The sequence below is a fragment of the Prionailurus viverrinus genome, chromosome B4, assembly GCF_022837055.1.
Source record: "Prionailurus viverrinus isolate Anna chromosome B4, UM_Priviv_1.0, whole genome shotgun sequence".
NCBI classification, from domain to species: Eukaryota; Metazoa; Chordata; class Mammalia; order Carnivora; family Felidae; genus Prionailurus; species Prionailurus viverrinus.
The window spans coordinates 121,850,888-121,874,912 of NC_062567.1; the positions used below are offsets into that span (position 1 = coordinate 121,850,888).

Sequence of the window (24,025 nt, forward strand, 5' to 3'; positions counted from 1 at the left end):
GTCGTAGTCGCCGATTTTCAAAAGTTAGAACGGGGTAGGTGAGCCACTGACGTCTGCACTATGAGCCTGTATCCACTCGATCGATTGTTAACCAACTTAAATGCATGGGGTTGGAAACTGTAAATTACTTCCCACAATGCAGGAAAACAACGCCATCTTTCCATTTACCTGCCAGTGCTAAGGCCGGCTGGATTTTTCCATCAGTTGTTTGAATTCGGCTGACGGTGACTTCGTGGGGGCCACCTCTCTCTTCCACCCTCTGGGACTCGTGTGCACTTGGGAGAATCTGGAGGGAGCTCTACCCTCGGGGAAGCCAGAGTTTTAAAATCCGCAAGCCAGTCCCTTTTGCCTTGTTGAGGGAGAGACTCTGCACAAATTCCCGGGAGAGCTCGGCGGTCGCCAGACCCCTGCGGGTAGTGCAGTTTCCCTAACCTTGACCCCCAAGTCAGCCGTTTCTAACGCCTTTCCAAAGCGTCGCTCGAGCCCGGGAGTGGTTTGAAAGAAAAAAAACGAAACCGCCCGTTTGAAGCTTCGGCTAAAGGGCACTCGCTCCCTGGGGGCTCAGGGGCAACTTCTCCATCACCTCGTCCAGGGATTTTAAACAATCGCGGACCACCAGCCCCCTTTACGCTCTCGGTGCCCGACTCGCTCCCTGCCACTTCCCTCCACGAACGCCGGCAGGAGTGGGTGGCAGCACCGAGGCGATTTGATTCGCATTTTCTTTTTTTCCTCCGGGTTTTGTCATGGAAACGCTGACACAACCTCCAGACGGCGGCCGAGCCCGGCCGGGGACTGAGGGCTTTTGGGACCCTGCGGGAGCGCGGCGCGCTCTCCGCTCTCCCCGGGAAACAGCTGGACGCGACCAATTCCCGGGTAGGGGCGGGGGGAGCGCGACGCTCCGCCCCGGCGCTCCGGCCCCTCCCTCCTCCCGGCTCTCCGCGGGCGCCCTCCCCTCGCCGGGGGCTGCGAGTTGCATTTGGTAAAACCCAGCCCGGAATATATAGATCATTGGAGCGCAATGAAGTAGCCTTTGGAGCGGAGGGAGGGGGCCCGTCCGACAGCCACAGCGGCCAGCGCAGCAGCGGCGGCGGCGGCGGCACCACCAGCGCTCGCACCCCAGCCGCCCGGCCCGCGAGGAGGCAGCGGCGGCCGCCGGCGGGAGCGGAGGCGGCGGCGGGGAGGCGAAGAGGAACAGCGGGAGGAGCAGGAGCGCGCAGCCGGCGGGTCCACGCATCTCGGCACTTCCAGAGCAACTCCGGCGCCTTCCGTACCCCTGCCCGGGGCTGGGGGCTCCGAGAGCGGCCGCGAAGCCCTCCTGATCGTCCCCCTCCCGAGCCCTGCCCAGCCCTTGCCCTGCGCCTCCCGGGCTCCGCTCCGCGCGGCAGGGTCCCGGCTCCTGCGCCCCGGGCGCGCCTCCCGGACACCCCGGTCCCCGCAGCCAGGACAAAGCCATGAAGCCGGCGCTGCTGGAAGTGATGAGGATGAACAGAATTTGCCGGATGGTGCTGGCCACTTGCTTGGGATCCTTTATCCTGGTCATCTTCTATTTCCAAAGTATGTTGCACCCAGGTAGGGGGCGCGTTAGCGTGGTTTTGTTGGATATTTTCTTCTCTCTCGCGCTCTCGCTCGCTCGCTGGCGCCTGGTTTCTGCCTATTCCAACCTTACCTCTTCTCCCTCAGCCACCTCGGGACTCCTTGCTGCCCGGACAGGACGAGTCGGGATGCAGAGGAGGAGAGAAGACGTGCTCTCTCTCCTCTTCTTCCTCCCGGCTCCAGGCTGGAGGATGGGAGCAAGGGGGAGCGTTTTTTTTTTTTTTTCCTCCCTTTTTTCTTTGTGTCTCTTGTCTGTCTGTCTGCGAGGTAGCAGAGCAAGGTAGAGAGGTTGTGGGCAGCTGCTGACGTGGGGGGCCGGTTTGAAGAGAATGCAACTCCCCGCGGATGCAGCGATCCGTGGATGAAAGAGGCGCCGGGAGGCGGCCGCCCTGCGCCTGGGCGCGCTGCCTTTTCCTTGGGTTGGGGGCTTGGGGGCTAAGGGTGTGCGCTTCGGCGAGGTCGCCAGTCCCTGCTGGGGAGCCTGAGGCTCAGGCTCCCACGTGTCCGGGGCTCAGCGCCGCGCAGAGGTGTAGGGAGAGGCTTGGTGCCCCGCACTGCCTCTCCACTAGGTTGGGGAAGGGGCCAGGCGCCCCTTGTTTGCCCCCGGGGTCTGGCTCCTCATTGACCTTGCGGCTGGTGTCCTGGGGCTTCCTTCACCCCGCGCCCCCACCCCAACGGCTCTCCCGACCCTGCGCTGGTCATTGCTCCTGGGTCACGCCTTGGCCGCGGCAGTTTTGGAGGAAACTTTGGCCCGGTCCTGGACTGACCGTCAGGTTGCTTGCCCCTCTCCTGGGTTCCGAACATCTGAAGTCCCCCGGAGGGCCCCGGGGCGTGTGGCAGTGAGCCCCTCCCCCAGCCCTCTGTAGCTTAGGCAAGTTACACATCTGAAATCTGGACTGGGGGAGGATCGAGGCTCGCCCCTTCCAAAAGGCGCTAAGGAAAGTTTGGGACCTGGGGAGGGAGGGGCGCCCTCGAGCGCGGCGGCCGGGGGTTCACTGCTCGACCCCGAAGCCCAACAGGTACAAAAACCTTCCGAGGAGCCTTCGGGGTGACGCGGCTCGGCCCGGGGAGCCGTGGTATCCACACCCCCGCCTCACCCCCGGCCGGCTCCCACTGGGCCACATTGGCTCCGAAATCCTTTTCGCTTTCTTTCTTTTTCTTTTCTTTTCTTTTTTCTTTTTCTTTTTCTTTTTTCTTTTTTTTTTTTTTTTTTTTACGCCTCCGAGTTGCCTTTCTCAGTACAGCCACAGCAATAATTTGCTTTTATAATTGCAAGGAGGGAGTTGGAAACACATTTCCTTCCAGGGAAATGGGGTTGGTTTTTTTTCTCTTTTGCCTCCCGCGTTCTCCTTTCAGTGTGTATGTATCTAACACTTTCAGCAGACGCAGCCCCGAATTCTTCTAGCTTGCGTTTGGGTGGGTGGCAGAGGAATAAAGCTGTTCTTTCCATCAATCAGGCAGGGCTGCGGGTGTGAGATTCCTTGACAGCGTCGGGGACTGAGCGGCCCCTCTGCCCGGCTCGCCCTGGAGCAGTTGTTCAGGCGGCCAAGGATATGGCCTGACGCTACCACTGGTAACCTCAGGACATCCGAGCCAGCCTTGTAAAAGATGGCTTTTGTTTGCAGTTGGGTATTTTTAGTTTCATGTCAGCAAACTGCAGCCCTGTTTGTCTCCTCACCCAAACCGGTGGTTGGGAAACTTCTAAGGGAATTTAAAAATGGACCTCGAGTATGTTCTGGGCAGCCGGTGGGGTGGTTCCAGTGGGCAAGGCCAGACAGACAGCAGCATCCTGGAGGCCAGGCCAGACTCCGCCCCAGAGACTGGGGGACTGGGTGACGTGCAAGTGCACTGGGGCTCAACCAGTTTAAACAAAGGGCCCAGGGGTTTGGTCTAGACTTCAGATATGTGTTTAGGCCGCTTAAAATTTTGCCTGGACAGAACATGCCGGGTAATTGTCTGCAGAAATGCCAAGGACAGGACGGATATTAGTCTCCATGCGGAATGCACTTGAACTTCTCCGTACCTGTTAGTCGTCCAGGTACTGATAATACCCCCACTCGCCATGGTTTTCATGCAGCCGGTGCTTTTTCTTGTCTGAGAATTCGGAAATAACTTTCTAACCAGAGACACCAGGAAGAAGCTTGTCCTCTGCTCTCAGCCTTCGCTTCCCTTCCTGGCCCCATTTCCTTTTAAGAAATGGCATTTGCTTATTATTCTTATCTATGTGAGTGTTCTCTCCTGACATGTTTTCCCAGCCCATAGCAAGTTCCACTGTCCATACCTTCTATTGAGTGTGCGACTGAAGATGGTCCAATTGAGAGGTCTTCCTTATGTTGAATTACGTAGGGTTCCATGAAAACTCCGTGCCATCACTTTATTATGACGTGGGCCATAAAAATATGCTTCGAAATCAGTATTAAACATGTTCCTTTCTCCCCTCCTCCCCATCTTATTAAACTTCACGGTTGATGACAGCTCATGCTAAATCTTTTCTACTACTTTGAATTTCTTTAAAACTTAGCCGGATCTCTGCTTCTTTGAGGATTTGGGGTCATTGGTGGGATGATCCTTTGGCCTGGCTGTGCAGTTTCAGTCTTGAAAGATCACCCGGGGAGAGGCATAAGGGACCACGCCATGGCACAGATTGTTGCTAAAAATTTGGAGCCCTCCGGTAGGAGTTCCACATTCCTGTATCTGAAATAGAAAAATAGTATTCCGAAAGAAATGGATTCCGGGCTTCATCGGTACCTTGAGAACACCTGGAGTGTGAGAGGTGGGGGAGAAAAAAGAAAGGAGACAGCTGGCGATAGGAGGGCTGGCTGTCTCTCCCTCGGATTCTAATCTGGGGCCCATTGTCTTCTGTACTTTTCTAGTTCCCAAGCAATTCATAAACTTGAGTAGCTGATCTTTAATTTGGTTGGAGGGTTCAGGAGAAGTGGGCCTTGTCAGTAAGGCAGCTTTCTTTAGATCTCTGACATCTGAGTTATAGTCCTTGTTTATGTCAGGTTTTTTTTTTTTTTAACGTCTTTTTTTTTTTTTTTTAAGAGAGAGAGTGTGTGCACAGCTTGTGCATGAGTGGGGAGAGGGCAGAGGGAGAGAGAGAGAGAGAGAGAGAATCTTAAGCACGCTCCATGCTTAGCTCAGAGGCTGATGGGGGGGGGGTGTGCTTGGTCCCATGACAGTGGGATCCTGACCTGAGCCAACATCAAGGGTATGGTGTTCAACCGACTGAACCACCCCGGTGCCCCATGATTTTATTTTTCAGTCATCTCTACACCCAGTGTGGGGCTTGAATTTACAACCCCACGATCAAGAGTCCCGCACGCTCTACCGACTGAGCCAGCCAGGCACCCTGGGATCAGGTTTTAGCCCCATCCTAATCCCAGTGTTTTACGCAGTGCCTGACACATAGTAGGTTCCCAATAAAATAATTGCTGGGGAAAAGCACGAATAGCTCAGCTCCAGAAGACCCGCTTCTCTGGTTTTCAGGAACGTTATCAAGCCTTGCCGACAATGCTGTGTCTGTGAGCCTGGGTCCGTGTGGTGGGCACCCTTCCCTACCTTCCTGGTCTCTGAGAGCCCCCGCACACATGGATTTGGTTTAAGTCTTTGTACCCCAGGTGGAGCATTCCCCACGGCCTAGATTTGCTGCCCCGAGGTCCCGAGGTATGAGGCAGTTGGGGCACTGCTCAGTGTCCTGGGTACTGGGGGAGCTTGGCCTCCATTAGCCACTGACTCAAAGAAACCCGTCCACAGGACAAACCCCTTTTGTGGGTGTGAGCAGCCCCTGAAGTGGGTGAGGACAGAACCACATGCTAGCGGTTTCTGCACACATTCGAGTCCATCAGCAAATGCGTGTAAACGTGCGTCCTGTACAGTAAACTGTCTTGCCTACCTGCCCCGGACAGCTGGGCTTTGATGGAGCTGTGCTCTGCAAGGCAAAGCGGAGGAGGCCCCCGGGGCTGCATTTGTGCCCAGCGTGTGAAGAGAGTTCCTCCGAACCTTCCTTTTGTGTGCTCCCTAGGATTGTGGTTTTGTTCGAAATCTCCTGTTCAAAGAAGAGAAGCCTGCGGAGGAGAAAGCCTTTTCTCTCTCTTTCTCTTCCTCTCTTTTTTTTCCTCCTGCCGTATGTTTACTTTCACTGTTGCCTGGGATTTCTTTGCCTTGGTCGAAGGTATTGAAAGATTATACCCTTTATTTAAAGACTTCTTGGGTTACCCCTTTGTACTTGTACTTGATTAGATTGAATGTGCAGTGCTTCTGTGTTATGATTTTAATCTAATTGTAAACATAATATGTGCTCATTTTAGGAAATTTAGGAAGTGTAGAAGAGAAACCATCATTTAGTATTCCACCACCCAGAGGCAACAGGTGCTTTATTCTATGTATTATAGAATATATATGTTAAAAAAAAGTTGAGATTACATCATGCCTTTTGTACCTGTTTTGATGTATTTTAGACAAGTGCATCATTATGGTGACTAGTTATTATGTTTAAAGACAACATTTAACCTCAACCTTTTTAATCGATAGATTTGCATATGTCTCTGCCGTCCCCCCCCCACCCCGCCCCCCGCCCCATTTTGCAGGATGTCAGTCCTGTATCATTTTTATTACTTTTTTTTTAAACTGCACACGAATCTTTTTGCTTATACATGAAATGAATTTGGACTCACCGGTTTGTAGGGCCGGTTCTTAGGTTATCTCTCTGGCATTTCCTTTTGCAAAGGCAGCAGGAGGGTCTCAAATAGGAGACTGTTATGAATCCTGAAAGCAGCATTAAATAACTGAAGGCTAAGACCTGTCCAGTATGGGGACTCCCTTTGGTGGTTGAAACGTTTGCACCTCGGTGAGGCATTGTCATGGCCGCATTAAGAGGAGACAGATACACTTAGGCAGTTTCCTCCAACAGTTACAGCCACTGCTCAGGAGCTCTCATTTCGTTGCTTTCGGAAATAAAAGTGGTGGTCAGCGGAGGGGTGGCTGGAGATGTCCGTGGGGCAGGGGACGTGGGGATCCATCCTGCAGCAGTGGGGGCCGCGGTTTAGATTTATCTGGTTGGAAAGCCATTTTGCTCCTGACCAGCTCTATCAGCACAGCCCTTTAGAAACAGGAAGTCAAACACTTACAAGTTCAGGCCCCACCCTTTCCCCCCTCTTAAAATCCACCCACAAGACCCACCTCCTTAACCTGGGGAGGGTAGGTGAAAAAGGCCTTGTGAAAGTCATTGCCAGCAGGCATGTACGTCCAAATTCTTGGAAAAACCAGCATTGTTTTGCGTACTCATCTTTTTCTTTTTCGTTTCTTTTCTCTTGAATGTCGAGACCCTGTCTTTATCACAAGTGAAGAGGAAGGCACATCTTCCTCTGAGGTCCTTGAATAGTCTGATCTATCAATTAAAAATTCCCGGAAGCTTATTTGACGCATCTGAGATCAAATATGATTGATCAGAATTTACAAGCTGAGTTGTGCCTTTTTTTTTTTTTTTTTTTTTTTCTCTGTCTCTTGTCTTTCTCTCTTCTACTCGGTGCCAGGCCCTGGAGGTGGGTCTAGGCACTTGGGGGACTCAGTATGGATTTTGGCCCCCAGGGAACTTACAGCCAGACGTGAAGCAAATGCAGAAGTAAAAAAAAAAAAAAAAAAAAAAAAAAGTAGGCCTGTCAGGTGGTGTGGGGAAAAACAAAGCAGGGAGAGATAGATGGGGGGGCGGGGCTTGCAATTGAATATAAAGGTAATTAGGGAATGCCACTGGTGGGATGACCTTGGAGAGCAGAGACCTCAGGGAAGGGAAGGAGCCATCCACGTGTCCATCCCAGGGAGAATGTCCCAGGCAGAGGAGCAGAGGCCTGCCCCTGAGGTGGGAACTTGCCAGACCGGCAGCACTGAGTGTTCAAAGCAGAGGGAAGGGGCCGGAGCAGAGTCTGCCGCGGGGCCTGGGGCAGGCTGGGCGGGAGGTGAGGAAGCTTCTTACTTGCACCTTTATCTTTGGGCAGCTGGTCCTGAGCTTTGGTAAAGGGGTCACTGCACTAATCCCGTTTCTCCTCACCCCGCCCCCCCCCCCCCCCCACTAGACCACAAAGTGGTAAAAGAGATTTGAGAAACATTTTAACGGAACTGGTGTTGGGAAAGTCTTCGACAAAACGTTCGGGGTGCGATCCATGGCATTCACGACTACAAAGCGCGGTCGCACCCTGACTTCTGCGGGCACTCAGTCAGGGCGTAGAGAGGGACTGGGTTGGGGGCTTGGTGATTTGGACGTGGAAGGCCTGGGTCCTGGGGCGGGGCTCCTCTGCTCCCTAACCCCATCAATTACCGTATTCCCTCCATTCCGAGAGACTCATTTTTTTTTGCAATTTCGTAGCGATGAACTTTGACGGTGTCGTCATCGATGGCTTCTTGGCACCGTGCCATGCTTCTGTGGCCAGGCTTGTTCTTTCTCATTGGGACACAGAGTGGCCATTGTCTTAGAGTTGATGCCCTCGGAGGCGGCCACCTCTGTAAATTGGGAAGGTACTTTTTGCAAACCACGGCACACCCTGTGACCTTAGTAAGGTGATGGGAAAGGGCATCCCCCTAAGACGCAGGCTCCAGGTGAGGGCCCAGAAGTGCCTGATCAGCCCTGACTGTGGGCTTCGTGAAGGCTTGGCCAGCACGTAGGCCCATAAGCCTTTTCTGCTCTGCCTGGGGGAGCTCGTGCCCATTTTCAGAGGCTTGGGGCTTGCAGTTCATATCTCTCTTACGTTAACTGATAGGGGTCGGGAAGAGCCCGAATGGGAAGGGTGGCGAAGTGATTTATTTAACCCGGGGCTCGACCCTGGAAGTTCCAACAGAAATAGGTGTAGACGTTTCTTGGGGAGACTATCACAGTGTGAATTTTAGTTTCTTTCATGGCCACTGAGCTCACGTGGCCTTTATAATTTCTCTGGCCCTTTAGAGATGTAGTTGTTTGTTCGCGTGCATGCCTTCTTCTTTAGATTTATCAGGGCACAGATTCTGTCTCGGAGGTTGGCCCAGAGGTCCTTCGGAAACATTTCAAGAGTAAACATTTCAAGAGTAAACAAGAGTAAACATTTCATCTCAAAGACACCTGTTCCCTCCTGTCCCCTCCTTACCTGAATGTCTAGAGCCCAGAGGGAAGAGCTGGGCTGCTTTGCCAGGCCCAGACAGCTTCTGGGCGGTCTCTTCCATTTGTCCTCTAAATCTCTCTGCTCTCCTGCTCTCCTAGGATTCGGAGTTCAGAGCTGGAACTAAAAAATGGTCTAAGTATTTTAAGCAGAGGGTATTTAATGGAGGGGATCTGGTGCTTATGAAATTGCTGGGGGCAGCTGGAGGCATAGGGCTCTCCGCTGAGCCTGCAGGAAGGAGCCCCAGTTGATAGTACATGTAATTATTTGTGAACAAATCTATATTGGCTGCTCCAAACCGACCCCCCAGGAGTGCAGCTGTCTGTCTCCAAGACTGTCCCGGAACTCCTGAGTCTGAGAACAAACTGAGGCTACTGAGAACCAGGGGTCAGAAATCCTGGTTCCAGAGTTGGAATGATTCCCCACTGCAGCTGCCTCTTGACACCCAGAAGGACAGAGGGAGGACCTTGTAATGCTGTTGTAATGCTCTCCTGTCCCCATCACCACATTAGCCTGCGAAAAACCGCCCAGAAGGCAGGAAGTTGGTCTCTGCCTCATGTCTTTTTTTTTTTTTAAGTATATATATGTATGTATGTATTTAGAGAGAATGCAAGTGGGGGAGGAGCAGAGAGAGAGAGAGAGAGAGAGAGAGAGAGAGAGAGAATCCCAAGCAGTCTCTACACCGTCATCGTCGAGCCCAGTGTAGGGCTCGAACTCACGAACTGTGAGATCATGACCTGAGCTGAAACCAAGAGTCAGATGCTCCTCCAACTGAGCCATTCAGGTGCCCCTCACGTCTGCTTTCTAAGTCTTGAGTGAGTGTTTCTGTTTGGGGAAACCAAATTCACAGCCAGAACCCTGGCTTCAAGAAAGCCTGGCCAAGTATGGCTTTTGCAGTGTAAGAAGGCCTTCTAGAAGAAGGGGTAGTGGAATGGATGATGAGCAAACATCCACAGTAGTCCACCACACATTGGTACACTGTTGGTGAAGCATCCTTGAGGAGTCATTCCCAATATGTTTTGTTTATAGATAATTTATATGTATTACCATCATCTAAATATCCAGCATGAGGATATTTCTAAACTTTCTACGAGTAGTGATTGTGAAACCACAAGTTCATTATCCTCTGGTTAATTCTGTTGGCCGACACCTTGTGCACTCCGATTCTGCCGTCCTTTTTACCTTGTAACGTGGCAGATGGAGACTCAGAGGAGTGTGTGTGCATTGTGAGTATTCGTGCGCTGTGGTTTCTTGGCGGGGATCTTTCTAAGCCTTCATTCCATTTTGTGAGGCTTGGTTTAGGTGAAAGTAGATAATATAATCTGTACACCTACTTACGATTCGTTGTAAATGGCGAGCCATGAAATATGCCGGAGCAATGAGATCACGGAAACAGCCACAGAGTCCCTTCACTTTGTGGCTCTCCATCGTCCTCCTCATGACACCAGTGTTTCTTTTTTTTCTGTAGAGAGAGAGAGAGAGAGAGAAAGAGAGAGAGAGAGATTGAGCGGGGGAGAGGGGCAGAGGGAGAGGGAGAGAGAGAGTCTAAAGCAGACTCCACACTCAGCACAGAGCCCGATGTGGGGCTCTATCCCACAACCCCTGAGCCGAAATCAAAGGTCAGACACTGAATCACCTGAGCCACCCAGGCACCCTCACCTGTGTTTCACAAAAGGCATGTTAAGTTGTTATGATGGGTTACGTGGAAGTGTTTGTGTTGATTTCTATTTTCAACATTAAAGTTCTTTTTTTAGACTAAATATGAATGAAAGACGTAACGTTGCCTTCCCAGGGCCCTAGTGTCCACTAGACTTTGGAACTCCAGGTCTGGACTTGTCGCGAGTATAACCCGTGACTGCTAGGCTCGCCACAGCCAACTTTGGGTCAGGGTGCTAGTAACCTCGTGCTTGGTCTGGTAGTGGGGAGTCCGAATCTGACTGTAGGTAAGGAGGACAGGTAGCACTGAGATCTCCAGTATCACCTGAAGTTTGTTTCTGACTCCGGCAGGTTCGGGTAGGGATAAAGAAACCTGGTAATGTGGGTGTTGAAGTCCATTTCAGTCTTGTGAGTGGTTATCCTAAACGCCTCGGGAAGAAAACCCACAAAGGCAACTCAAGTTGAAACAGGCTGGTGACTGGGCTTCTGCCTGAAGCTGTTAACTTCAAAGAATCCTAGAAGGGGGAAGACACAAAGGCCCCTCCAAGGGAGTATTGTCATATCACGCTTTACATCTCTTAACGGTTGACGCATTTTCCCTTTATTGTCATCGTCCGTGGTCCTTCGCTATAGAGAAAAGAGCAGAGAATTTGCGGTGTAGAGACCAGCTTTTGGACCTTGGCCACCTACTGTATCCATTGGACATCACTCAAGATGTTTTTGTTGAATGCTTGTTAAGCGTTAGGCTTTGTTCGGGGGGCTGGAGATATGACAGGGACACAGACAAAAATCCATGTCCTCGCGGTACATTCTCCTCGGGGAAGACGCAATAACCAAATGCATGTTTAAAACATAGAGTGTGTTTGATGATGACAAGTGCTACAGAAGGACAGTAAGGCAAGGAAGGAGGATATGAAACCGAAGCAGCCTGGGGACTGCAGTTTGCAGTAGGGATGCCCAGATGAGGCCTCCCTGAGAAAGTGGCTTTCTTTAAAGATAGAAGGAGATGAGCCAGGGAAATAATACAGGTATTTATTGAGTACTAGTTCTGAAGGTCGACCTGGGCCAGGTATTTAATATGTTATCTCGCAGAACTTACAAGGTACACACGGTTATTATCATCACATGTTATAAGGGGGCAAACTGAGGCATAGAGAATATCACTCATCCGAGGTCACATTGAGAGGACTGAGGCGCCATGGCTGTCTAAGATCTGTTGCTCTGGATATCTAGTAGGGGCTCTCTGTTGGGGGTTGTCCCCTCCCCCACGTTTGGAAATGTGTCGGGATGCTCTTGATTGTCTCTAGGACTGATGACGTCAGTCTTGTTGGCAGGGCTAAGGATGCTAGACATCCTGCAAAGGATGGAATCTTTCCGCCCATCAGAGTCATCTTGCCCCAATGCCAATAATGCTTCTCCTTGAGAAATTCCTCAAGACTCTCCAGGCTTGAACAGCATCTGGCGTAGTACCTGGCCACACCCCACAACTTGGGCAAGCGCCCGGCAAATTATAGCCACTTAATAATGGATTGAAAGACCGAGTGAAAGTCGTAGCCTCAGAGATTTGGTCCCCTCCTTTGCCAAGTGAAGGTAGTAATATTACCTCTCCAACCTCGTGGTGGGGGTGAGGATTAAATGAGAAACTAGATGGGAAAATGCCTTGAAAATGGATGCAGACACTGTGCACACAGATTGTTAGAGTAAATGCACTGCGGTTTCTCATTCTGAGATATTAATCTTCACGTTTACAAAAATGCTGTCGTATTTCATTCTGTTTGATACCTGAGCAGGTGTTTATCCGTTCCTTACGTCTGCCCTGCACTGTGAGGTTTACTAAGAGGGTCCTGCTTCCAGACTGCTGTATCTTCTTTCTTTTTTTTTTTTTTTAAGTTTATTTATTTATTTTGAGAGAGACAGAGTGAGTGGGTGAGGGGCAGAGAGGGAGAATCTCCAGCAGGCTCCGAGCTGAGAGCGTGGGGCTTATGAACCTTGCGATCATGACCTGAGCCAAAATCAAGAGTTGGACACTTAACCGACTGAGCCACCACCCAGGGGCCCCTGAGTATCTCCTTTCCGTCTGCACTAACCCCCCTGTCTGCTGTTGCCGGCTCACCTCCCCGCCAAGGCCAAAACTGAGCTCTGCCTCGGTGGCGCATTTTACAAAAGCAGAGTTTATTTGGTGAAAACTCAGCCTTGTGGTTTCATGCTGCATGCAGAGGCCATGGCTTTCCCCCACCGACCAACCCCTCAGGTTCTCATTAACTTTAAAAGGTGGCGTTTGAAAAATAAAACACAGGGCACTGTCAGTGCCATTTCTGAAAGCTGAACTCAGGAGGATACAAAGTTTTGGAAAAATAGCCGTTGTTCAGTGGCAGCCCTTGGGTGAGCCGAGGTTGGGTGGCTTAATGCACAGGACAGAATCGATTGGCCTTTGTCACCACACTTGAACCTGTTGTGTGCAGAGGAGGACCGTATGGCTTCTTCTCGCACAGGGACCAGTCACCCTCAGCTAGCCTGGTGGAGCTGCCCCTGGGGGATGGCATTCATAGTGGGGGCAGAGGCCCTCTCTGCCGTGGTCACCAGAGAAGGTGCTGAAATTTAGTTCAAAGGCTGTAATCCTGATTTGGGCGAGGCCAAGGTGTATTTGGTGCCCTTCCCTGCCCCACCCCTCACTTTCCTGGAGACAGTCCCGCGGGGCTTGATAGCCACGGGGTAGGGGTGGGGGTCCATCAATGCTCGGGGTTCTTTACAAGTTGAAGAGTCTATCTTTTTAGGCACTGGACCCTCCAAATGAACTTTCCACCTCACCCGACTATTGATTTAGATTAGTGGTTCTCAGCTGGGAACAATTTTGCTCCCTTCTCTCTCCCACTGCAAGGGACCTTTCACAATGTCTGGAGAGAATTTGGTTGTCACACCTGGGGGCAGGGGTGTCCTACTGGCATCTAGTGGGGAGAAGCCAGAAATGCTGTTAAACATCCTACATGTGCCAGATGCCTCCTCCCCCCCCCCCACCCCCTGCTCCCCACCAACAAAGACTAATCCAACCCACAGTGGCAATAGCTGGGACACTCTTATTTAGATTCTGTAGTTTCTTGATGCCTTATTAAGAACAACACACACTCACACTCACAGCATAAGTAAGTGCTCACTTGCTGAGTACCTACTACGTGTCAGCGTGCTAACTGCTTTACTTGGATTATCACCGTTAATCTTTGCGATCTTGTGAGCGTTTCCCAGTTCCGTTGTACAGATGAGCAATGCTCGCCGTTACGCTCCGTTTACCTGTTCTTGCTTTCAGCTAATTAGGTCAGGAGGTAATTTGTTTATAAGGACCTTCCGCTCAGCTGCAGACTCTAAGCGGAACATTCAGTGATAGCCTCTTCTCTTCTTACCCTACACTCTATCCCGGGGTGAGCTCATCCCCTCTTGGGACCCGTGCTGTCAGCTGTGTTCAGGTGACACTTCTCACTTCAACTTGGATGTATCCTGAGGTCAAAGTGCAGTTCATATGTTACCTCCCGTGTAAAATCTTCATCTGCCCTCTCGGTCAGATGAAGGAGGTGGACGGCCTTCCTCTGCGCCCCGTGGTACTTTGTGCGTGCGCACTTCTGTTATTACACACTCTGGCGTATTGGGTCATCGAGGGCAGGCTGTGTCTTGTGCAGCCCAGTACCTCAACATCTGACTAGAGCCTGGTGCGGAGAAGTTGTCCCAGGCCGTTCAGGCCGCTGCCACAAAGTGCCACGGACTGGGTGGCTTGTAAACAACTAGAATTAACTCCTCACAGCACTGGAGGCTGGAAGCTTAAGAGCAGGGTGGCAGGATGATTGGGTGATGGACCTCTTCTGGGGCATAGACTTCTCGTTGTAGTTCCACGTGGCGGAAGGGGTGAGGCAGCTCCCTGGGGCCTTCTGGAAAGGCACCAATCCCATTCACGAGGGCCCCATCCTCATGACCTAATCACCTTCAAGGGCTCCACCTCCTAATGTCATCACCTCGGGCATATGTTTCCAATGTATGACTTTTGGGGGGAGGACACAAACATTGGGACCATAGCAATAGTCACTCAGTCAATATTTATTGAAAGAATGAAGACATTGATGCCGATTGGTAAACAAGAAGAAAATCCTGCTAATGAAGGTGGTGAGTGTGGAGTTTTCAGCCATTGTCGTGGCCGATTAGGTTTTCAGTTTGTGCAGTGAGTGAGCAGTCATGGAAGAGAGCAAAGAACAATTCATTTAGCAACTCATTTAACGATTCATTTGGCTAGGTGTAGACCCAGCCAAAAAATGAGCAACTTTTGAAGACGTGGTTGTTAGGTACCGTAGCCACGATGGTAAACCGGTATGTCCCGGGAAGGGATCTGCTGGTTCACCCGGAATGGGAGAGCGCCTGGAACAGGACCTTTCTAGGACAGCATTGTCCAGCCAGAATATACTGTCAGCTATGTGTGTAACTTTAAATTTCCCCGTAACCACATTGAAACAAAGTAAAGAAACAGAAAAAAATAAACAGTTGAAATTAATATCTAAAGAATCCTTTTAACAAGCAATGAATATTACAAATTACTGAGATCTTATGTTTTTGCACTAAGTCTCTGCGCTAAGTGTGTATTTTATGTTTACAACACATCCCGATTCGGACTAGCCTCATTCCACGTGTTTGTGGCTTCCACATTGGCTAGTGCTACTTTGAAGGGTTAGAACGCCCCTTTCCCCTTTATTTAAGGCATGTTTTACTTCCTGGGTTTAAGCTGTACCCTCTGGGACTCTAGGTGTTAAATAAGAGATGTTAGCTGTGGAATCAGATATGCGTCACTCAAGTCATTTCAGGCCTCTAAAATACCTGGAGTCTTCTGGTCAAATGCCGCCTGAACCTTGACCTTCCTAGTGAGATCCTAACAAACTCTGTAACGTAGAGAGAGAAGGTTATCAACTCCATTCCACAGATGAGGCAGTGGAAACTCAGAGGGGTTCAGGGAATTGCTTACGTTTGGTTTGAAACGATTCTAACGCAAACGTCTGAGTGCAAAGGCGGGCCCAACATTCATTCTGTTGGGGTGGACAGAATGCACATGATTAACTGTCTACGGGGCCAAATGTGGTTAGGGTTACAAAGACAGACAAACAGCTCAGGACAGGGTGGGGGGATTGTTGATTTAGAGTGGGGGTGTTGAGGAGAGCTTCATAGGAGAGGTGGTGTTTGTTGTGCCCAGAAGGATGAGTAGAGAATTGCTAGGGAATATGAGAGAAGGGGAGGAAAGACATTCCAGGTGAGTGAGGGCACTCACCAAATCAGAACAGGGGTGAGGTGGGAAGGAGAGTGATGTCTGGGAACACAGGAGGCTCCAGGGTGGAGAGGTGAGTCGACACTGGACTTGGAGGGCTCTGAAGGCTCTCAAGTTTGAACTTTGTTCTTGGGACCTGGGAGCCATAGAAGGTTGAAGGTCTCTTGTTTTTCAGATGATGAAATTCAAGCTCCATTTAATTAAACTCTTTGGTTTCATTTGAAGGGCAGAAGTTTTCAATGCACTTTCTCAAATGAACTCGGGCCATTTTGAAGTCGTTTCTATTATTATCATTAATGGGAGGTAGGAAGATTATTCATGAATGTCTAAAGTGCGAAGTAAAGAATAGCTTAAAAGCACTCTGTGATGGGATTTAAAACTCCGCTGTTTGCTTTGCTCGTGCCAAAATTATAGGCCGTGAAGGTTAAGTTTCAGTCTCTCAGTTGCTAATGGTGCCCTGGGTTCACTCTGAGAGGCCCTGGAAGAAGCGGTAGGAGAAAGGGAAAGTGTGTAAATAGTCACAGGGAGAATTTCTCCCTCCAGTGTGAGCCCCTGGGTCTGTCTGGGGTCAGGATGCAGCTGTGGGCGGTCCTAGAGGGGCAGTGTAGACTGGAGAATCAAGTGGGCCGCTTCCCCCTGGGAGCCAAGGCGCAGGGGTCAGGCTCCCCGCCCCCCCCCCCCCCCCCCCAACCAGGAGACTTGCCCTGTGGGCTGTGTGTGGGGTCCGGTTTCATTGTCCCCCTGAGAGATGCTACCCTTAGTAATCTTCATTTCAAAAGGCCCCCTCTTTTTACCATTCCACTCCTGGGCTGTGGGAGAGACGATGACGGGTTAATTGCAGAGCTCACACACAGCATAAAAAGGCATCTCTGGCTTTCAGAATCACTTCTGGGGGGCATTGTGCTTGCTACAAAGCTGAGGGCTCCCTTCATTTTCTCTACTAGACTGTATCACTTGGCACCCATTGATAAATATCCTAGAGCTGGTCTCCACATAGGGATTTGACCCCCTTTTTATCCCCCTTTGATCCCCCTTTTCCCATTAAAACAACAACACACAGAACTTTCCAAAAGGCTTAATTTTTTTAAAAAGTGATATAATGGTGTAGACATGCATCATTGTTTAAGGGGGGCGTGCGGCCATGCAAATGGCAGGGGCTTCTGGGCGTACACTTGGCGAACTTGTGAGGATTTAGGGATTAAGGATTGGAAGGTCTCACGGAGGCAGTACTTACTATTGGAAGTCTGTGCGAAAGTACCGGAATGGAGATTATTTTGAAAACGGAAGAATTAGATAGTGAAGCCTTTTATGAGCCCAGGTTTTATGTACGGACGGCTTTCTGTATAATTTTATTATTCAAAAATGGAGGCCCAGCTGTGAAATCAGAAGCCGAACAGGCCATCCTTTGGCTACTTGCAATAAAGCAGCTTTTGTTGGGAAGGTGTGAGCCATGCATGAAAGACGATTATGTGCTTAAAAATATTAACTAGTAATAGTGGCCTTGCTCATTTTAGGATAATGCATTTCATGCAGGAGGGGAGTGGCTCAGGGCTCCCACAGGACTCAGGAGAGAGTTCTTCCTGGGGTTTATGCAGACTTCATTTCCTGTGTCTGTAAAATACAAATTGAGGTTTTTAAAAATAAATACAGGTCTGATCGTAAGTGCCTTCCTGCATGTGGGATCCAAGCTGTGTAGAGGATGTTGTCATTGGAAAGTCACAGCGATGTTCCTTTTTTATTTTGCATAGGAAATAAACGTGGAGTGGCCCCAGGACACCCAGTCTTGGCACGTAAGCCTTTGCCGTCATTGCAAAGTTTGATCTGTTGTAAAACATGGATGACCTTGGCGGGAAGAGGCAGTGCAGTGAAATAGAAAGGGGGTTGGGTACGGGTTGGCTATTGGTCAGGACACTTGAGTTCTGGTCCTGGGTCTTCTCCCCCACTTCTGGGGACCCTTGCACGGATCACTAATCAGTGGATAAATGTGGACATTGGCAGTTTTCAAACTAACCTCTAAGCCCAGATAACTTAGCCCCACCCCCACCAGAGTGGCTCCTTGCATGTCCCTTTTATTTTTTGGGGTTCCGAGTAAATTTTGTTAGAAGAAAGTATCAAGGCTAAAACCAAAAAACAAAACAAAACAACTTTGCAGTTTACTGCTCAGTCTGTCTTTTCTTTATTTAAATTTTTTTTTTTTTTTACATTTATTTATTTTTTGAGAGATAGAGACAGAGCACAAGCGGTGGAGGGGCAGAGAGAGAATGAGACACAGAATCTGAGACGGGCTCTAGGCTCTGAGCTGTCAGCATAGAGCCAGATGCGGGGCTCGAACTCACAAACCGTGAGATGACCTGAGCCAACATCGGATGCTTAACTGACTGAGGCATCCAGATGTCCCTCTTTCTTTCTTTTTTAAATGTTTATTTATTTTTGAGAGAGAGAGCGACAGCGTGAGTAGGGGAAGGCTGAGAGAGAGGGAGACACAGAATCTGAAGCAGGCTCCAGGCTCTGAGCTGGCAGCACAGAGCCCGATGTGGGGCTTGAATCCACAAGCAGTGAGATCATGACCTGAGCTGAAGTCAGATGCTTAACCGACTGAGCTACCCAGGTGTCCCATACTTCGTCTGTTTTTATGACGATTTCTCCCAACTCAGATCTTGTGTTGTTAGCAGGTCTCAAAATTGATACCCATTTACAGTTAGGGTTGAATCGTAATTAAAGTAACTGTTTGTACAGTATGAACAGACTTGTACCTATTCACCCCTCCATCCATCACTCAAACGTTTAGTGACCAAACATTTATCTGCCTAAGAGGCAAATCTCAGTATGACTTAGTTCCTGCACTGAAATAGCTTGTAATTTGGCAAGTGGTGACAGACCCATAATTGTTAGTTGCAGAGCTTTGTAATAATGGCTATAGGTGGCTAGAAAAAAAGGAGTAATTAGTTTAAGGGAGGTCAGAGAACTTCACAGAGAAGGAACCTTTGAATTGGACTCCAGCCATTCAGTTATACAACAAGCACTGGGTGCCTACTGTGTGTGCCAGGACCATTTCAAGTGCTAGGGAGACGGGGGACAAACACAGACTGTGATCCGTGTCTAAATGGAGCTGACATTGTTGGCATACAATGTATCAAGTGGCAAGGTTTGCAACATTACTGGCTCTTTTCTGCCACTGTCCCCCTCCCCTGCCATGTAATGTCAGAGTAAAGCAGTGTTTTGTTTATATGCGTGTGTGTGTATAATATGTATATGTATAACATGTATATGTATAATAATATAATATATATCGTATATGTATACATATATACATATATACGTATATATGTATATGTACATATATGCATATAATGACATACATATACATATTGTTATGTGTATATATATGTTATTATGTATTGTTATATTACATATAACAATATGTATATGTATGTTATTATATGAGTATATGTATAAAATGTATATATGTAATTTCGATTATCCATTTAATTCAAGTGTATTATAGAGAATTTTGAAAAAAAAATGGCTCCATTTCTGAAAGAGTCATTCCTGATCCCTGCCACCCAGGAAGGATCTCTGTTAAAGCTTCCAGTCTGTTTTTCTATGCACATATATATATATATTTATAAAGATGAAAGCATCGCGCATATATTATAGCCTATCTGCTTTTGCCATTTAGTACTGAATCATGGGTATTTCCTAATGTCATCCAATTTTCTTTGAAAACACCATAATATTTCATCATGAATGTCATAATATTCCATCATATGGATATGTCATCATACGGACAGAATTTAGTCGTTCTCTCTTTTTTGGACATTTTCAAAGAAGATTTCCCCCTTTGTAAAAACTGCCATGGTGTACCTCTTTGTACGTAAATCTTTACCTGAGTTTCTTAACGTTTCTCTGGAATCAACATTCAAAATGGGAATGCGCAGATTGTAAGTTTGTGAAGGCTCTTGATTAAGTGTAGCCAATTGTTGCCCAGACGGTTGCGTCCACTTATGCCCCACCCGGCAGCGTGTGAGTTTGTGGGTCTCACCGATTGCAGCCAGTTTGATTTGGCGGTCGGCCAGAGGCCTGCTGGAGCCTCCCTCACACTAAGCGTGGATGCTCTTCCTTCGTGTTTGGTCCACTCTAGATGATGGGCGTCACGAGAGCACAGACTGTGTCCCCGGTGCCTGCCCTGTCACGGCCGTGCGAGGAAATGAACATTCGTTGGCATTGAGCCAAGAGGGACGCGGCGAAGTTTCACCGGGCACCTGGGAAGGAAGGGAATCGAACTTCCATCGTTGTCCCAAAGCACGTCACTGTGGACTTGCAGGGAAAGGGAAGCTCATGGGTAGGCAAGCGCTTGTGTGAAAGCCACCTCCGCGGTCTCAGCGCGCGTCCGCGAGGCCAGCAGATCATCCACAGGGTTGAAAGGCAAAGATACGTCTCGGCTGCTTACTTGCTGTGTGCCCTTTTCTTGGGTTAAAAAAGCACTTCAGTCTTCTCAGCAGTCCGGCGAGGGAGGCGTCCTCATTTTTGGGTGGATGCAGACACATTTCGTAATTAAGGTGACGTAGCCCTGTGCTCTAAATGTTTGTGTGCCCCTTTCCCCGCCAAATTCATGTACTGAAATCCTAACCCCCAGAGGTGATGGTTTTAAGGGCTGGGAACTTGGGAGGTGCTTGGGTCATGAGAACACCGAATCCTAACCACTAGACCACCGGGGAGCGTCTTCTTGGGTCATGAGGATGGAGCCCTCAGGGAATGGGATTAGTGCCTTCCTAGAAGAGGCTCCGGAGAGAACTCTTGCCCCTTCCAGCATGTGAGGACCCAGAGAGAAGGTGCCAGCTGTGAACCAGGGAAGCAGACCCTCACCTGATCGTGCCGGCACCCTGATCTTGGACTTCTAGGCACCAGAACTGCGAAAATTATTTATTTATTTAAGTCATCTCTACACCCGATGTGGGGCTTGAACTCACCACCCCCAGATCAAGAGTCACATGCCCTTCTGACTGAGCCATGCAGGCGCCCCTACTGAGAACTTACTTCTGCTTGCAAACCAGGGGGCTAGTGTCCGTGTGAACACTTCCTTTCTGTGATTGAGGAGGAAGAATGTGGAGCGGGACAAGCCCTGAGCTGGAAGGAAAATGGACAGCTGCTCTACAGTTGACGTAACGATAGCTCTGAGAGGCGTGGTGCACCCAGTGGTCCTCTGCCGACGGAGGAGGGAATTCAGATGCGAGAGAGCTCATCAGTGACCAGGACCAAGATGCTGCGGTCCCACCGGGCAGTTGTTTATGTGCCTCGAACCTCCCCCTCAGAAGGGTCTCGGTTAGCTATGCCCTGAAGAGCGAAGCCTCTCTGGGCTTACTTGCTTTGTGCCCTTTGCCTGTGTTAAAAAACCATTTAGTCTTCTCAGTCTTCAAGCCTGACTCTTAAAGCTGCGTCTTGATGCTGTCAGATGGCGGGGGCGGTGGGAAATCGACGGCCTCCCCTGAACAGGAAGCAGGGGTGGGGGAAGAGAAAAACCCAACCCAATCCAACCGATGACTGTGTCTTTCCTTTTGCAAAAGTGAAAGATACTACTGATGGTTACGCACACACACACACACACACACACACACACACACACGGCAGGTGGGGCTTCCCATGTGATAACTCTGTGGCCTGTGCCTCCAGAAGGGAGGCCTTGATAGACCTAATTTCATCATTCTCTTTTCTTGAACATTTTGAAACAAGATTGTCCTTTTTTAAAAAAAAAAATGCTGTAATTAACATTTTTGTACACACGTCTTTTAGATTTGTGTTATGTCTTTGAAACAAGAATGGCGAATCACTTATTCATGGTATTGGAGTGAGACCGGATGCAAAACACTCCAATGGCAGGGTCAAGGGATGGCTTAAGGGAAATGTTAATCCCCCCCAATTGCCGTCTGCCCACACTGCATCACCCCGAAATGCACACTAAGAACATGTGCACTGTTTGCAGATAGCAAACAGATACCTCCCTTCCACCAGGGAAGCTCCCCTTAGGCCTTTCCTGTCAGAATCCTGGAGTCCTCACTGTCCCTCTCCCCATTTTCTTTTTTTCCCTCACCCCGACTGCCCATCAACTTAGTGGCGTGGGAGGAGCGGGTGAGGGGAAGTGAGAATGGTCTAAAATAGCTGGCTGTTAGGTTTCCTGTTAAATCGGATGTGGTTAATTAAGCTTGGTTATCTGTGTCTAGTTCAGACAGTCCTGCTAACTGTAAGCACACAGGAACACGGTGATGCCCGCCTAGGACTGAAAGCCGTTAGAAGGCACTGGGACCCAGTAACGACCTGGAGAAAAGCCACTGTGTCTTTGGCCCTTTGGGAAATAAAGGTAGCTGATGCTACCTGTGGCCATCAGCAGTGGCAGGTAATTTCGAGAGTGCCAGGAGGCGGCTGGAACCATCTAGTTTCTGGTCGTTTGGGAGCTGTTGGTATGGTTTTGTTCTTAGCGCACAGTGGGAGAGGCCACGGGCTGGTTCTTTCATTCTAGGGGGTTATTAGAGGGATCATCTTTAAAACTGGGAATGACAACTTGGAAGGAATCTTTAAAACACTGCCTGGGTGCTTGGGGCGCCTGGGTGGCTCCGTCTGCCTGACTCTTGATTTTGGCTCAGGTCATGATCTCAGGGTCATGAGATCGAGCCCTGTGTCGGCCTCTGTGCTGAGTGTGGAGCCTGCTTGGAATTCTCTCTCTCAAAATAAAAAACATTAAAAAAAAAAAACAAACACCCACAAAACAAAAAACAGTGTCTGGGTGTGCAGAATATCCGAGGATCGGCCTTTCCAGAAAAGTTAACCTGTTTTTAATTGGCATTTCCAAATACGCCTCAAATACCTTTCTGAGGGAACTTAAGGTATTGATTGGTCGGGAGACTTTTAGATGCAGGTCCTCTCCCTGACACTGTTCACACTGGTTTAAGCAAAGCAAAACAAAACAAAACCCGAAACAACCTTTATTTTTCTGGGCACAGAGAACTGAAGGAGTCAGTGTGGCAGGGTGCAGGCACCTGGGTCAGGTCTCACGCCCTGTCTCTCTCCTCCCGGTGGCAAGATGGCTGTCACAGTTCGAGACATCGTACTGTCCTCTCAGCGATCCCACTGGAAAGGAAGAGTCCTTCTCGTTCCCAGCAGTTTTCATAGAAGGTAAAACTCTGCGAGGACAGGGATTTTCCTGTTTTGTTCACTGTGCTTTCCCCAGCTCCTAGAACAGCGCCTGGCTAATAGGAAGTGTTCAGTAAGTGTGTGTTGGCATGACTGAACGAATGAATCTCATTGGTGTGGCTGGGGTCCCCTGCCCAGTCCAAGAGTGGGGCTGATAGTCGGGGAGAATGGAGGAGAGCGGTTTCCAAAGAAAGTTGGGTGTTGTCTAAGACGGGGCACTGAATGTTGGACTGAAACCAGGGTGTGCGTTGAGCCGGACCAGTGATACCAAACCCGTGTGGAGAGTTCTGGAGGAACCACCTAGCGAAACCAAGGTGACATCTGCTACTGGCCTAGTCACTCCACCAGTAGGAATTGTAGCCAGCTTGTGGGATCCTTGAGGTGCGCAATGCCTTGACTGAAGAGTTGATAGGAGGGTCCAAGACTTATCTTGTGACCGAAATAAAGGCTTAGAATTGGCTGCTGAAACTACGGTATTTTGAAAACCAAGAGAGCATCTGGGCATCCCCTCCCTCCCAATATGTAACTTAGGGCCACGTGTATTGAGATACCTGCGGTGTTGGAGATGTGGTCTCCAAGTGGCATCGTGGTTGCTTTAGGTCCAGGGTCATCGTGGGCTGTCGGAGGCTACTCTCTCTCTTTTTTTTTTTTTTCCCCTGTTGAATAACCGAGGCAAAGGCAAGAGGTGAAATTTCTATAATTGGATTGAAAAGACACCTTGCCTTCTTACAGTAGGTAGTATTCTTTGGCAGTGTTTTGCTCCTTGGAAAACCAATTTGGGTTAAAGTGGTGACAGGAACTTTTGATTCCATTTGCCTCCTGTTTTAAGAAGACGCACGCGTCACTGTGGCCCAGAGAAGCTCTGTGTTTCTCTGATAACTAGTTCTGGGCGGATTCAGTGATTCCATGGTGCTGGAGGCTCACACGCCTTCCGTCTTGTTGCACCGCTCTACCTGGGTCGTGTCCTCATCCACTTGTTGAGGATGACTCACCTCCATGTCTGCATCCTGCCAGCGGGAATAGGCAGAGAGGTACAGTGGAGGGTGTATCCTGGCATCCATTATTTCTGCTTACGTCTCATTGAGTTACAGCCATTCCTATCTGCAAGGGAGGCTGGGCAAGGTAGTCTTCATTCTATGCGGTCCTGTGCTCCTCTAATGTTTTGGCCTTTTAGCTC

General features: G+C 49.5%; 1 protein-coding gene across 2 annotated transcripts in view; it reads left to right on the forward strand.

The window, feature by feature from the left end:
* The first annotated feature begins 933 nt into the window (after positions 1 to 933).
* CHST11 (carbohydrate sulfotransferase 11) overlaps positions 934 to 24,025 on the forward strand; it is a 268,166-nt gene continuing 245,074 nt past the window's right edge. The window contains exon 1 of one of the 2 annotated variants that reach the window (XM_047867013.1): positions 934 to 1,569. In XM_047867013.1, coding sequence (XP_047722969.1) covers positions 1,452 to 1,569 — 118 coding nt within the window. In that variant the 5' untranslated portion in view covers positions 934 to 1,451. The remainder of the gene's footprint in view (positions 1,570 to 24,025) is intronic. The other variant, XM_047867014.1, reaches the window with a different exon arrangement.